Below are 12,749 nucleotides of genomic sequence, written 5' to 3' on the forward strand. Positions count from 1 at the left end.
CGGCAAGGCCAGAGCAGCTCCAGAGTCCTGCAGCGTGGGCTGCCAAGATGGAAACACCGGGTGGCAGGGAATGACAGCACTGAGGTGACGCAGAGGCAGATGAAAGCCCGGTCCCAGCAGACCCCAGGAGGCTGAAGCAGATGCTCAGCAGGCTGGCTGACAGACTGAGTCCCTTTCCAGTACGTCCCAACTACGCAGTTATTCCTGGGTCAGCGTCCGGTTTCCTTTGGCCTTCCCAGATGACAGCTGGAGAGTCAGAGTCCAAAATGCCGGGTAAGTGAAAATGTCTCGACAGCGCGTGTGTGCTCAGCTACAGCGAGCGGGCTTGTGCTGCCGATCTCCGATGGCTGCTTGTGAGCAAGTCCTGCAACAGACGCCGGGTGACTACCGATCACCAAAGCACCCGCTACCGCAGGTGACACTGAGGGACAGAGGGGGGTTTGCTTTTCTACAACACCCACTGCAGAGCAGATGACAAACTCCTTGCCCGGGGCCTTTGCTCCAAAGGGCCACAGAATCATGGAATCATTCAGGTTGGAAAACACCTTTAAGACCATCGAGTCCAATTGTAAACCTAAAGCTGCCAAGTCCGCCACTAAGCTACGTCTGACAGTTCTGTCTTGCTCCCCAGACGCCAATTCCTGAAATTCTGTGAACCTCAGGGCAAAGCAAGTCATTCCCGCAACAAGGGTCTTCACCCGAGGGGTGCTGGGAGCCAGCTGGGTGACACGGGCCCCAAGCAGGTGTTGGAAGGCACAGCAGGTTCAACAGAGCTCCACGAGTCGGTTCCTTCTCCAAACAGGCATCTCTGCTAGCATCCCGTGACGCCTCGGGCATGAGCACAAGCCAACCTCCCCGTACAGAACAAGCGAGCTGGATGTCTTCTGCGGGTTGAGATGACGGGGGGCACGAGGCCCAAGCAGCACTGTATCCCTTTCAGAAAGGGATCCGATAAAAGCAGAGTGATTAAAAGCTTCTACTTGTATTTCCTCATCTCTCATTGGGAATTTAAGTGATTGGGGGGGAGATGTAATTAAGGCTGCTGCCCCTCCAGCAACTGCTCAGGCACAGCCTACCAATTTAAAGCCTTCAGAGACCTGAGCACTCTGCCGTTCGCTGGGAAGGATGCTAAGGCAGCTCTGCAACTTCCAGTTACCCCAGGATCTGGAAGAAGCTCGGAGCTGCCCAGCTCCCAGCTGCAGAACATCTGGGTTACATTGTCTTCCTGGATTCCAGGACATACACTGTGTACGGCTTCTACTAGAAGCTACTGGATGTTTCTCAGCTACCACCCTCTGAGCATTTCTGCCCTTTTCCAGGTTTTCATCTTGCTGTTAATAACTCAGCAGGGCGCACCGCTGTCAAGTCCTCTCCCACACGCAAAGCAGAAAACAGTTCTAAAACACCCCTAATTTCCAGGGCTATCAATCCCTTCCCTTTCCAGCGAATAAGAAGGCAAAGTTAGATCAACGGTTTCTGCGCACAAAGGCTGCCTGTGGAAGACACGCTTTAGGGATTAACAAAATAACTGCACTTTGTCCTTAATCTCTACTAAGATTGCCGGGGATGAGGTACGGAGAAAAGGGCCTACGGCAACCTCACCCCCGCTGCTCTTGAGCACGGCCAGCACGGCGCTCGCAACCCTTCCTCCCCGAGGCAGGCGGCAGGAGAGAGCACCGAGGGCAGAGGTACCTCGCCTCCTTCGAACACGGAGGCAGGAGTTGAGCAGCCAACGCGTTCAGCCCGGCTTTTTGTGACTGCGGGATGCTCCGTCAGGTCCCTGGGAAGGCAGGGCTCGAGTCTGAGGTGAATGCCCCATTGCTGGAGGTGGGAGACTCATTAGGGAGCACCAGCGATCCGTAAGGGATTTCAGGACAGTGAGTGCCTCCGACGCAGAGCAGTCAATGCTAGCACCGGGGCTAGCAGGCAGATGTTTCCCAAAGCCTAAATGTGTTTTTCTTCTAGTCATTTTGCTGTTGCAATTCCCCTTCTTTTTACTGTAGTTTCATTTATTGGTGCTTGGTCCAGTCTGAGCTACAGACCAGCGTGATTTCTACTTAATGGATCATCCTTCTCCTCACTTTGTGCACTCGAATAAATAACTTTTTACAAGTTTACTGTGCATTGTACAATCTAAAAATAAATGAAATAAAGTATATGAAATTTATAATTTTTCATCACATCTCTATAAAATACAGCCGCTGCTCGGAGCGGCACTTTCTGTACACAGAACACCAAGTCACAATACGATTAACTGCACCAGTTTGATAGCGTGGCAGCACGGTAAGCTAGATTGTGGTGTTTTTGTGAACTACCATTTAGACCTACTTAAAGCAAAGAAATACAAAAGCAAAATGCACTTCGTCAATTAATGTACACGGCTAAGCCATTTCCGAATCAAGTATCAAACCCTACTAACAAAATACATTGTACTTGGAACAAAAACAACGAGCTGAGAAAATCTGCTACCTGCACCAGTACAGAAGCACTACGTTCAGTCTTCCCAACGCCGGGAAGAAGGGCCTGACCAATACCAGTGATTACGCACCCTGTTCATATGCCAACGACATCCCAAAACAAGTTACCAGACTAGCTACCAAAAATTCACAGTGACTCGAGTGCCACCAGCGACTGCAAACGGCCCGGTGAAGCAGTTCGAATGGGGCAGGACTTGAATTTCTTCTGCTCAAACTGTGCCTGCGTTGGCTGAGCTCGCCGGGGCCGCCCCAGGTGCTCTAGCTGCCACTCCAGAGGGGAGCGATGAGTTCGTTCCTAACGAACACGATTAAAAACCACCCAGTTAACAGAGCGCCTGGCTCAGTTTAAATGAAAACAAAACGTTGGATAGAAGACTGCCTTTCTCTGTAGCTCACACTGCTGCAAACCGAGTGGGTTTTGGTATATGAACAGAGTAAGTTGAATAAATAAACTGCAGACCTTTCTGAGAACTGGGTTTGGCATTGGTCAACCCTCCAAATTCAGCACCAAGGATTCAAACGAGAGGCACAGTTCTGACGGATGAAATAGCACCGAGAGGAGGCTCTTTACATCTCTGCTGGTGTGCCAGTCCTTTATTATTCAGAGAATTTAATAATAAGTTGTATTTATGATTCTAGGTGGAATAAAATAAGTCAAAATTGTTTTCACTTAAAAAAAAGATAAATACTTTATCTAAACTATCAACAATACAAACTGGAGCTTTAAGCATTTCTTTTGCCTTTTTTTTTCTTTTTTTCTTTTTTTACTCAGATTCACAGTAAATATTCTTTTCTCTGTTGTTTAGGTCTTTTTATGGTTTTATTTTGTCCAGTAGTAAGAGAGTAGAAACCCCTGCACAGGCCAGGTGAGCACCTTTCAGTGGAAGCCGAGTGAAGTTGGTCCACGTTGTCCTTGCATAGGTCACATTGGGTTGAGGTAGAAATCCTAGTTACCTGCACAACAGGAGGAGAGGAAGAGACTCATCTAAATAAAAGACAAAAAATCTGCTGCGTTAGATGCGTCAATCAATGCTTCATTGCTCCAAGACCTCGTTAGCCAGCAAAGGAGCAGCAACTCTTGATGCGACCGCAATTAGACAGAAAAGATGGATGCCTCCAAGAGGGGTTTTTTTTCAGTTTTCAAAGCTTTCTGACAGTGCAACCATATCGAACTCTGTCCTCCTGTGACTGACCTTGAGTGAGGGGGAAAAACGTATTCTCCCACTCAGTACTTCACCTTTTTCTAGCACACACTAATCTGCTTTGAATTTTTTATTACCCTGGGGGAGAAAAATTATGAGAAGCAAAGCAGATTATTTCAGCCCCCGATTCCATATTTCAACCTTGGTTCATCAAGGACTCTGAGCACACGTATTCACACCAAAGTCAATGAAACTGCTCAGAGATTTAACCTATGTTCAAGAGTCACACGGAGCGTAACCACAACTACGGTACGTCTGTCATACACCGTCTCCCGGCAGCATTATTTCTGCTCCTTTGCTCCACAGTCCAGCTTTGCCATCCAGCTACCTTTCTCCATACGTCCCAACTGCGCCTCGCCTATTTTGCTCAGAACCTTTCTGTAACAGGGACCATCGCATCCGATGCTACCGAGTCTGGCCCAATACGACCTCAGACCCAGGTAAGGCAACTGCTTCAGCAGAAGGCTTTCGCACTGTTCTCACTCAAGTCACTCACATACAGAAACCCCCGAACCTAACCCTCCTCGCCCCTTCTCCCACCCCATCTTGTTTCTATTCAGGGTTTTCAAGCCCGTTTCGTAACCACACCAGGCTGTTGGTGGGACCACGTTACTCAAAATTCTTCCTCAGCCTCGCTTTCTTGTACAGAAGGACGGAGGTAATACTTACGTGCCTCACAAAAGCCTAACGAGGATTTGTTCGTGTCTGTGGAGCAATTTGATGAAGACGCTATACACAATGCACAGTCAAAAGAATCTCTCAGGTATATTGTAATTGAGTCATATGTTTTATAAGCGGCAAAGAGTATTCAACCATATATTGTATGTAGCTTTGGTATCAGTGAACAGCAACAACATTAAAGACCTACAAGAAAAGCACGGAGCAAGCTCTGGGGCCTAACATACCGATTTCACTTTGCAAGCACAAGTCGTTACATCAGGATGCCACAGAGTATTTTCATTAACAACAGTACCCAACTCTGTGGTGGTACACTTTATTCTGGAGTCGCTCTAAAGACATTTAAATACCTGCTTTAGTAAAAAATGCATACAGTCTCCGGAAACCCTCCTCTCCTCCGTGGCCCCAGCCTTTACGAAGCACGGACCAGAGTTAACCCTGCAGATATCCTCTGTTCCCATTCACAGTCTACCCAGTAAGCCAGCAATTGCCAAGTGAGCATAAATACAGCATCTGATGGAGTCTGTTACTGTTAGCCCTAGCAGGCAAGTCCAATAAAGCCGCAGCGCACAGATAAATCACAACCTTTCTTTGCTACCTGTGGTTGTGTTTTCCAGTGATGCAGGGGGCACATTAACTGCAATGCAAGACCAGGGCATTTGCTCTCCAAGACAGAGCTGCAGCTTGTAACCTAGAGATTTTTAACTTTGTGATTATTTAGAGCAGCTGTTGTTGACTGACAGTAAAACCAAGACCACATTGCCACATACAGTCACAAAGCGGCACCATTACGCATCCTAACGCTATGTGAACATGGACTGGTGGAGATGCAACAGTCTGTGTCGGAGGGCAAGAAAAGGGGAGGGGGGAATAAAAGACGGCAACCACCACTTCCAATAACTCTGTAAAACCATACTTAAAAATAGACGTTTCCTCCTGGTTACTGAAATAAACATTTCCATGAAGTGATCCCAACCTGAACATAATCCTAATGTCTGACGAGACAGACCAGAGTTACCATTGTGAGCACGCCTTGTCGAGAAATCCTGACTCCCAGAACAGAGAGCATTAAGACTCTCCATCCTTTGCCATCAGATTATTTGCTTCCCGCATTTTAGAGGTTTCTCTGTTTGACAGAGCCCATCCCCAACCTATCTCTGCAAAGGAAGAAGCATCATTCAGCATCTTGTACAAAACCCCTCTTTTTTTTTCTCTAGCCTTACCTTACAAAATAAGAACTGTTAGCTAAGCAAGCTCTTTATCGTGGCTTAACCCCAGAAAGGTGCGAAGCATAAGGAGACTGCATGCCAAGTGTAACCCACATAGCGGACGTGCCAGCTGCGTTGGACTGCGTGATCATGGGCGCGGACTGTGCCAGCGCCAAACGGGGCAGAGGCGGGTGATGGACTGTAAAGGAGGGGCGGGAGGTTTTGTGCTGGAGAGAAGCTAGCTTAATAGACAAAGAAGCATTAACAGATTGGACAGAAGCAGCAGAAGAGGATGGCAAAAAAGCTTCGCCAGGTGGGATGGATGGCAGGTTCTGCAGAAGCGCAGGCTCGGAGTTAGAAGCAAGTAATGGAGGAGGTGGGGGCAACGAAACGTTAGGAGGGGGCGGAGGGGAATGGAAAACAGATTGCACTGGTGCTCTGTTGAGGTGCTGAGCAGATCTAGTCTCACTAGATGTTACTAAATTAGAGGAGGGGGGTGGGAAGGATGAGGATGAGGTGCTGGCAACAGCCTGCAGAGGGTTTAAGCTTAGCACTGTGCTGCTAGAGACAGCACTGCTGCTGAAACTGGCTCCAAATTGATGAGGAGAGGAGGCAGAAGGCACCGCATGGTTAAAAATACCTGCAAACAGGAGAGAAAAACTCAGCTTCAACAGATGGGCTTTGTACAGTCTCAAGTGACAAGAGAAACAAAACCAAAAAAAAAAAAAGAAAAAAGCAAAATTATAATAGTCACAGCCCCATACAAAAATATGCAGCATGAGAAGGCAGCAAGCAATGAGAGATAATGGTGCAGGCCAGGAGGTACAAAAGATTTCACTTACCTTTCCTACTGCCAACCTCTAAATGCCACGAGGAAAAATGGTCAGACCCAAGAACTGTCAGTTCTATACCACACAGGTAGACTTTTGATGAGATTACGTGGTCTCTAGAGTTGTTTATCTGAAGACTCAAACTGCTGCTCTTCCCTCCCCACCCTCCTGCTTTCCCACTTACAGGGCAGCAGAGGGGAGATTGTATTTCCAGCAAATCTATGTGCTGAGAGATGTGAGAGTTAGGATTTCCCGACATGGTGCCTGAATGATTATGGACAGGTAAGAAAAACTGCCTTGGATACTTAGTGACGGCAGGTTCAGACTATCTTCTAATCCTGCCAGCTTGTCTCCGGTTTGGGCCACAGAAGCCAAGCCTGTGCAGAATCCCAGAAGTGCAAGGTGCATATGGCATTGCCCTTCCTGGCAAAGAAACACTCTTCGTGTCCATTCAAGAGCCAGAATGCTACGCAATTCCCAACACCATCTCCTCTGAAGAGGCACTCATGTTTTGCTCTTCCCGGATCATGCTAAATCCATTCAAGGCCTAATCTCAACCTTTACTCAAGTTGACAAGTTAGAGATCCTTAACTCGGTACCAGGACAAGTTAAATCTTTTACCTGCAGGCGGACCTAAGTTGGTTCCAACACAGCAACATCTGAACAAGCATACATTATGAAATCACAAAGTCTGGGTGTATTCTTTCATTAAGGTGACAGAACAAGCTCATCTAGTAGACAAAGCTCATGAGATTTCACTGTGGGGAACTGAACTCATCCTAGCATTTCCAAGAGAGAGAGGAGACTGGTTATGTGGGACAGATTTGCTTCACATCCTGCAGAAATGAAAGGGTTTCACCCCTGGAGAGGCAGTGTCAGACTTTCCTTTAGGCCCTGTCTTATACCAGAGAAAGAGTTCTGCCTACCTCCAACTGTTCCACCTGTAACCCCAGGAGAGAAGTTCCCCATAGTGTGAGAATTAGTCAGTCTGGTTGCAGCTGATGACACGTGGACCAGACTGGCAGCAGCTGGCATTGAATTAAATAAGGACTGCAATACTGAGGAATTTGTCACCGAGTTGAGGTTTGCTTGCAAGGCCATGGGGCCGAGGGGAAACTGCGATCCAGTGGTCAAAGTGTTTAGGAAAGGATGGTGCGTCTGAACAGAAGATGCTGGGTTGCCTGCTGAAGAAACAGCAGTAGAAAGGCTTTTACCATTCAGAAGGCCACCAGATGAAACAGCAGCAGAAATGAAAAGGTTGTGGCCGTTTTTAAACTCCACATCTCGGTCCCTTCCTTTGCCAACCTTTCCATTATGCTGCAAAGAGTTTTTTTCTGAAGAACCCCCAGTACGAATGCTTATTTCGCTGATCTCTTTGCCTTTGACCCCTGACCGATTTAAGTCTTCTCCTTTCGTACCGCTGAGGCCTTCGAGTTGCCTCTTGTTCAAAAAAGGATTCGTTTCCGATACCCCCACATCTTTGCTTCGCTGCGACTGGAAACCCAGGGAGCAGTTGGAAGTCGTCATGTCTGAAGCCTTATGCGGAAGAGAAGCACCATCAATAAAGCTGTGTAAACCAATGTCAGTTGACAGTCCACCATTGTAGGCGAATCCGTTAGTGGAATTTGTACCAGGGCTGAGCCCATCTGCCCCAGAGGAGGGCATGGCAATGCTTTTCCTCGTGTGTGCTGTGATCTTGGCGTCAATGGCAAGGCTATCCTCGGAGGACGGCCTGAAGGCAAACAGCGAATTCTGGCTCAGAGATGACTGCAAAGGACTATCTGTAGTTTTGGTCAGGTTGATGTCAGATATTGGTGAAAAAGTAGATTTCCATTTACTGCTATTCATGTTCTCGTTGCTTTGTGCTTGCTTCCTCCCAGATAAGCTGCCACCTGGTTTGGAAGAAAATTTCTAAGTGTCAAAAAACAGCATTTGCTGAATCTGCTCATTAAGAACCGAGTTTTATCTTTCAACACTCATGTTTTATCTGTCTGCAATTCTGGTTTTGATCCAAAGGCAGAAATATTTGTGAAGTCACCTAAAAGTCCTTCAAATTTAGTTTAATGCTCTGAAAGCCTGAGCGTGTTGATCTACTCTTTGTACCACAGATCCCTCCCCAGACTCTGAGTCAACAAAAAACCTCGTCAGATCTTTGGTGACCTGTGACTACAGAAAGAACTGACCCCAAATCTGTAATTATCAGCCACCTGTCTTTATTATGATTATGAAAAGCCCTGGCAGAACTGCCCTTTGCTCAGGAGCACAGAAAAGCCTGCTGCGTACTAACAACTTCAGTCAGTGGCAGACACCCGTTCCCAAGTCCAACCATTACAATAAATAATTAACATTCCTTGCACTTACCATTTTCAACAGTCTTCTGTGGAGATTTGCTTTCCAATGATATTGTTGCAATTTTCCTCTCGATTCTAGTGGGAAAATAAAAAGGCTATAGCACTCGTTGCAGATCTCTTGTTGCACATTTACCCTCATAACCTATCTTCCTCATGCTCACGTTTTAACAGTTGACTGGAGTATACAAAGCCAAGTCAGCTAGACAGCTGTATGTTACTGAACTTAAAAGCATAAAAAAAAAAATCTACCACAAACTTTAAGTAGAAGCTGTTACAGAATTATTGCTCTTTGCCAAGATTAGTGCACTTTCAGAGGACTTCATTGTTGCTTTTCTTTCACAACAAGAAGTAGGCTCTCGCTCACATTTCTATAGTGGTTACTTTTCCAGCACCTTAAACAAGAAAAAAAAATTGCACCCTACAGGCAGGCAAAGGGTGGCAAGCACTCAATTTTCAGAGCAACACATCAACAGTTTGGGGCAAGAAGTGAAGAATTTTGAATCAAGTTGAAACTGGGAGAGAGCAGAAGACAGATTCTTAGTTAAGATTACACAGGCAGTCTCAGTACTTCTACAAAGCAACGTAGTAAAAAAAAAAAAAAATAAAATCATTTCTACACTAATTCTTTCAGAGGCCAGACACTGTCAGCCTTGCAAACACAGCAACAGTAGGTTCCCACATTCAAGTACCACTGCCTAAATACCTTCCCTATTCACAATTTCAGCCACGTAAAGAGGCTCCGTATAATGGAACCATCTCCAAGCAAAGGGAACAAAGAAAGCTTAACACATCTCTCAGTTAGAGCACCATTATCAGCTCTCAGAGAAATCTCATCCTGAAACCCATGTCTGTGTATTCACCTGCTGCTGTTGTGCTCGTCTTCAGATCCCTGCTCTTCATCTGATGTTAGAGGAGAGTAATGAACGCCGTTGGTCTGAATGAGGGGCTTTTCCTTTTTCAGTACCGGGGGCTGGTCATTGTCCTGGTAAGGAACAGGAGAGTTCTTCAGGGAGTTTTCAGGAGAGGAAATGGCTGTTATTTCTAAAGGCTGGTTAATGTTATTGACCTGGGCAAGAAGGAAAGAAAGCAGTTACAGATGAGAGTATCCCTTTAGAAACAAGGCATCTTGTTAAGGATATTAAAAGCAGGCTTAACTTGCCCAGCTTTAGGAATGCCAACGGCTGCTTCTTTAGAACTGCCGTTGTTATACTCCACCATCCTGCATTAGAGCCCGAGATGAAAGCTTTAATATAATTTGAAAAATATCTAGGTTTTGCTCTTCAATTTAATGTTTAAATACAGAAATTAAGACATAGGATCATCACTTTTTTTTTTCCCCTCCAAACTACCATTGCAGGATCACATGAACACAACTTGTATAGCTGGCTTAATTATGCAAGAATGCCATATGCTTCTGGCACTCTTACGCTATTTAGTCAATCTTAGTTTAAACTATTTTCAAAATATTTAACCTACAGCCTAAAAATCAACTTCTCTGCAGAAACAAGGTCTTTGTCATAAGGCAAGAGATTATTTTTAAATTTTTAATGCTCTGACAGCAAAGAACTCTTTGAATATGTTCTTCCTATACAGAAACAGTTCACCAACTTTTCAGCAATTCTCTGCCTCTCAGAGGGGCCATTTTCAGAAAGGGTCTTCATACCAATTCTAGCTGCTAGCACTCTAACAGCCTGAGAGTTAAAGAATTAAACAGCTAAAGAATCTTATTTCTAATTCTAACAGTTGAATCTCATTTCTAATTCAAAGAGCTTTCCCAGGCCCTTCGCTCTTGCTAGAGCTCTTCATTTTTGCCCTTACCATGGAGTTGATATTGAGCGGTGAACCTGATGGTTGCGTAAAGAGTCCAGACACAGTAGGTAAGGATTTGCGTTTAGGGGAGACCCCGGAGTTCCCGCTGAGATTCCCAGTAGAGGATCTCTTCCGCCGGCCTCGCTTCTTCCCATCCTGCACGTGTGCTTGGCCACAGTCCAGCCGAGCGCTCGTGGGCAGAGGACTGTGCTTGTTGGAAGGGGATTGTTTTACATGTCCTGTATTAGGAGAGATTGTAAAGATGATTCTTCTCTTGGCCTCGTTCTCAGGATCTGAAAACGCTGCATCAGACTGAAGATCCCCCTTTGTTCCTTCGGCAAACATCTTCTGAGCATCTGCATATTGCAATACCCCTACCAGGCTCTGGGAGGTGCCATTTAACCTGGGGCTTGTTGAGTGCTGGTGAGCAGGGGAGTTTTGCCCAGAGTTCCTTGACTGCATCATTAGCAAAGGATGTTGTGGAGTGGAACTCCGAGACCCTACTGAGTTAAACAGACTCCCAGAGTCGTCCAGAGCTGCCTGATCAACACTATGGTTAAGATGGGCTGGGCTGTTTGTAAGATTTCCATTGACTGCCACGGAGCCAGAAGAGTAAGAAAAACCTGTTGAAAGGGAAAGTATACATCATTGCTTCTGCTGAGTGATAGTGCACAGTGCTAGATTTCTGGGATGACTGGGAGTGGTTTCAGCTCTACCTGCCGTGTATTACACGGGAAACTGCACGGTGCAGTGGAGAACGTGGCTCTGAGTGCTGACAGTTTCAGTTAGGGGTTAATGATTTTTGCTACTCTTTTGCCAGTTCAGGAAAATTCATGCGTTATACAGAGATATCCTCTGCTCTACCCAGTTTTTAAATGGAATTCAAGTGTAAGTTTCTTTTGAGCTACCATGCCTTTTGAAATCAGGGTTCAAGGAAATAGATGGCCAAATTCAGTCCATTTCCTTCCCCCCAAAAAAGAAGGGACTTTGTCATCCATGCAGCCCACCTCCTTCTCAAAATTAAACAAAAAGCTGTGGCTTAGGGAGTGACAGGGGACCTTCAAAGAAACTGTGGCAGAAGAATGCCACATGGGAGGAAGCTTGGAAAGGGAATTAGGTATTTGTCATGGCGTACCAGAAACGGGTTTAGTGCTCTAGTAAGGCCTTGTCTCTGGGCTGTCTAAATGAAAGGGAACATGGTATTGTTTTACAACAAGATTTTTTAAATACTTCATTGGTTTAAAGAAAACTGCAGCCAAGCCCTTCTTTGCAAAACAGATGCTAGAAACAACACAAGCCCCTCGAGGTGGTAAACATTAAGAACAAATGCACTCCCTGATGAGGGAACAGCCATAGAACAGTTCCTGTAGGCTAGAACCTACTTTTCCTGGTCCACAACATTCCCATATCCTGAACAGCTAAAGGCCACAATTTTCAACAGATGAGTGAGTTTGGAAGCGATGTCTGCACTTCAAGGTGTCCCTACCCTCTCCCATTTGACATTTCTTCCTACCCAGGTACTTGTGCCTTTACAACTGTTCATGAGGCACCATTGTGACCTGCATCAAGAAATTAATTTTGCTATTAAAAAACCTCCATCACCCTGTAAAATAAAACTTTAAAGCCAGATCATCAGCTCATTGCACAGTTATGCAACACTTTGCTAGTTTGACACATTGTAAAGGTAGGAATCTCTTAAATTCTTCTATGTGGATTACAAAAACAATTATTTATTTACACTGCAAGGTGCTGCAGTTCAGGTAAAGCACATCAAACCAATACTTTATGCCAGAATGCATCCAAGCTGTAGGCACACACTGTCTCAAAACATCATCATCCACGATTCTTTGGCCTCGTTACAAAACACACATTTATCCAACACTCTACTGCATGAATGACCTGACAAGAAGTGCTCGGAAAACTCCGACGCGTGCACTTGGGGGTGCTGTCATGACAAGACAGGGCACCTTCGCGTAGATGAGGCTGTTACCTGAGGTAGCCAAAGCCAGTGGCTTGTTTCCAGCAGCATTGCTTATGCCATTATGAGAACTAGCACCAATCTGCTTTTCAAGTGTCGATGAGTCTCTACTCTGATGAACTGGGCTAGGTGTGCTTCTCTGGGGGGAGAGAAACAGGCATTTTAGTACAGGAAGTATACTCTAAAGTTTCAACAAAATTCACATGCATTAGTAGA

At 45.7% G+C, this 12,749-nt stretch overlaps 1 protein-coding gene across 11 annotated transcripts in view; it reads right to left on the reverse strand.

Moving 5' to 3' along the window:
• Positions 1 to 3,043: 3,043 nt before the first annotated feature.
• Positions 3,044 to 12,749, reverse strand: part of DOT1L (DOT1 like histone lysine methyltransferase) — a 68,150-nt gene continuing 58,444 nt past the window's right edge. For 4 of the 11 annotated variants that reach the window (XM_075776552.1, XM_075776551.1, XM_075776555.1 and 1 more), the window contains exons 23-28: positions 12,546 to 12,672; positions 10,565 to 11,178; positions 9,607 to 9,812; positions 8,757 to 8,821; positions 7,322 to 8,287; positions 5,469 to 6,205 (exon numbers count right to left, since the gene is read on the reverse strand). In XM_075776552.1, coding sequence (XP_075632667.1) covers positions 5,616 to 6,205; positions 7,322 to 8,287; positions 8,757 to 8,821; positions 9,607 to 9,812; positions 10,565 to 11,178; positions 12,546 to 12,672 — 2,568 coding nt within the window. In that variant the 3' untranslated portion in view covers positions 5,469 to 5,615. Of the gene's footprint in view, positions 3,432 to 5,468; positions 6,206 to 7,089; positions 8,288 to 8,756; positions 8,822 to 9,606; positions 9,813 to 10,564; positions 11,179 to 12,545; positions 12,673 to 12,749 lie in introns of those variants that run through there. The other 7 variants (XM_075776558.1, XM_075776557.1, XM_075776562.1 and 4 more) reach the window with 6 other exon arrangements.

This window comes from Balearica regulorum, chromosome 26 (assembly GCF_011004875.1).
Source record: "Balearica regulorum gibbericeps isolate bBalReg1 chromosome 26, bBalReg1.pri, whole genome shotgun sequence".
NCBI lineage: Eukaryota > Metazoa > Chordata > Aves > Gruiformes > Gruidae > Balearica > Balearica regulorum.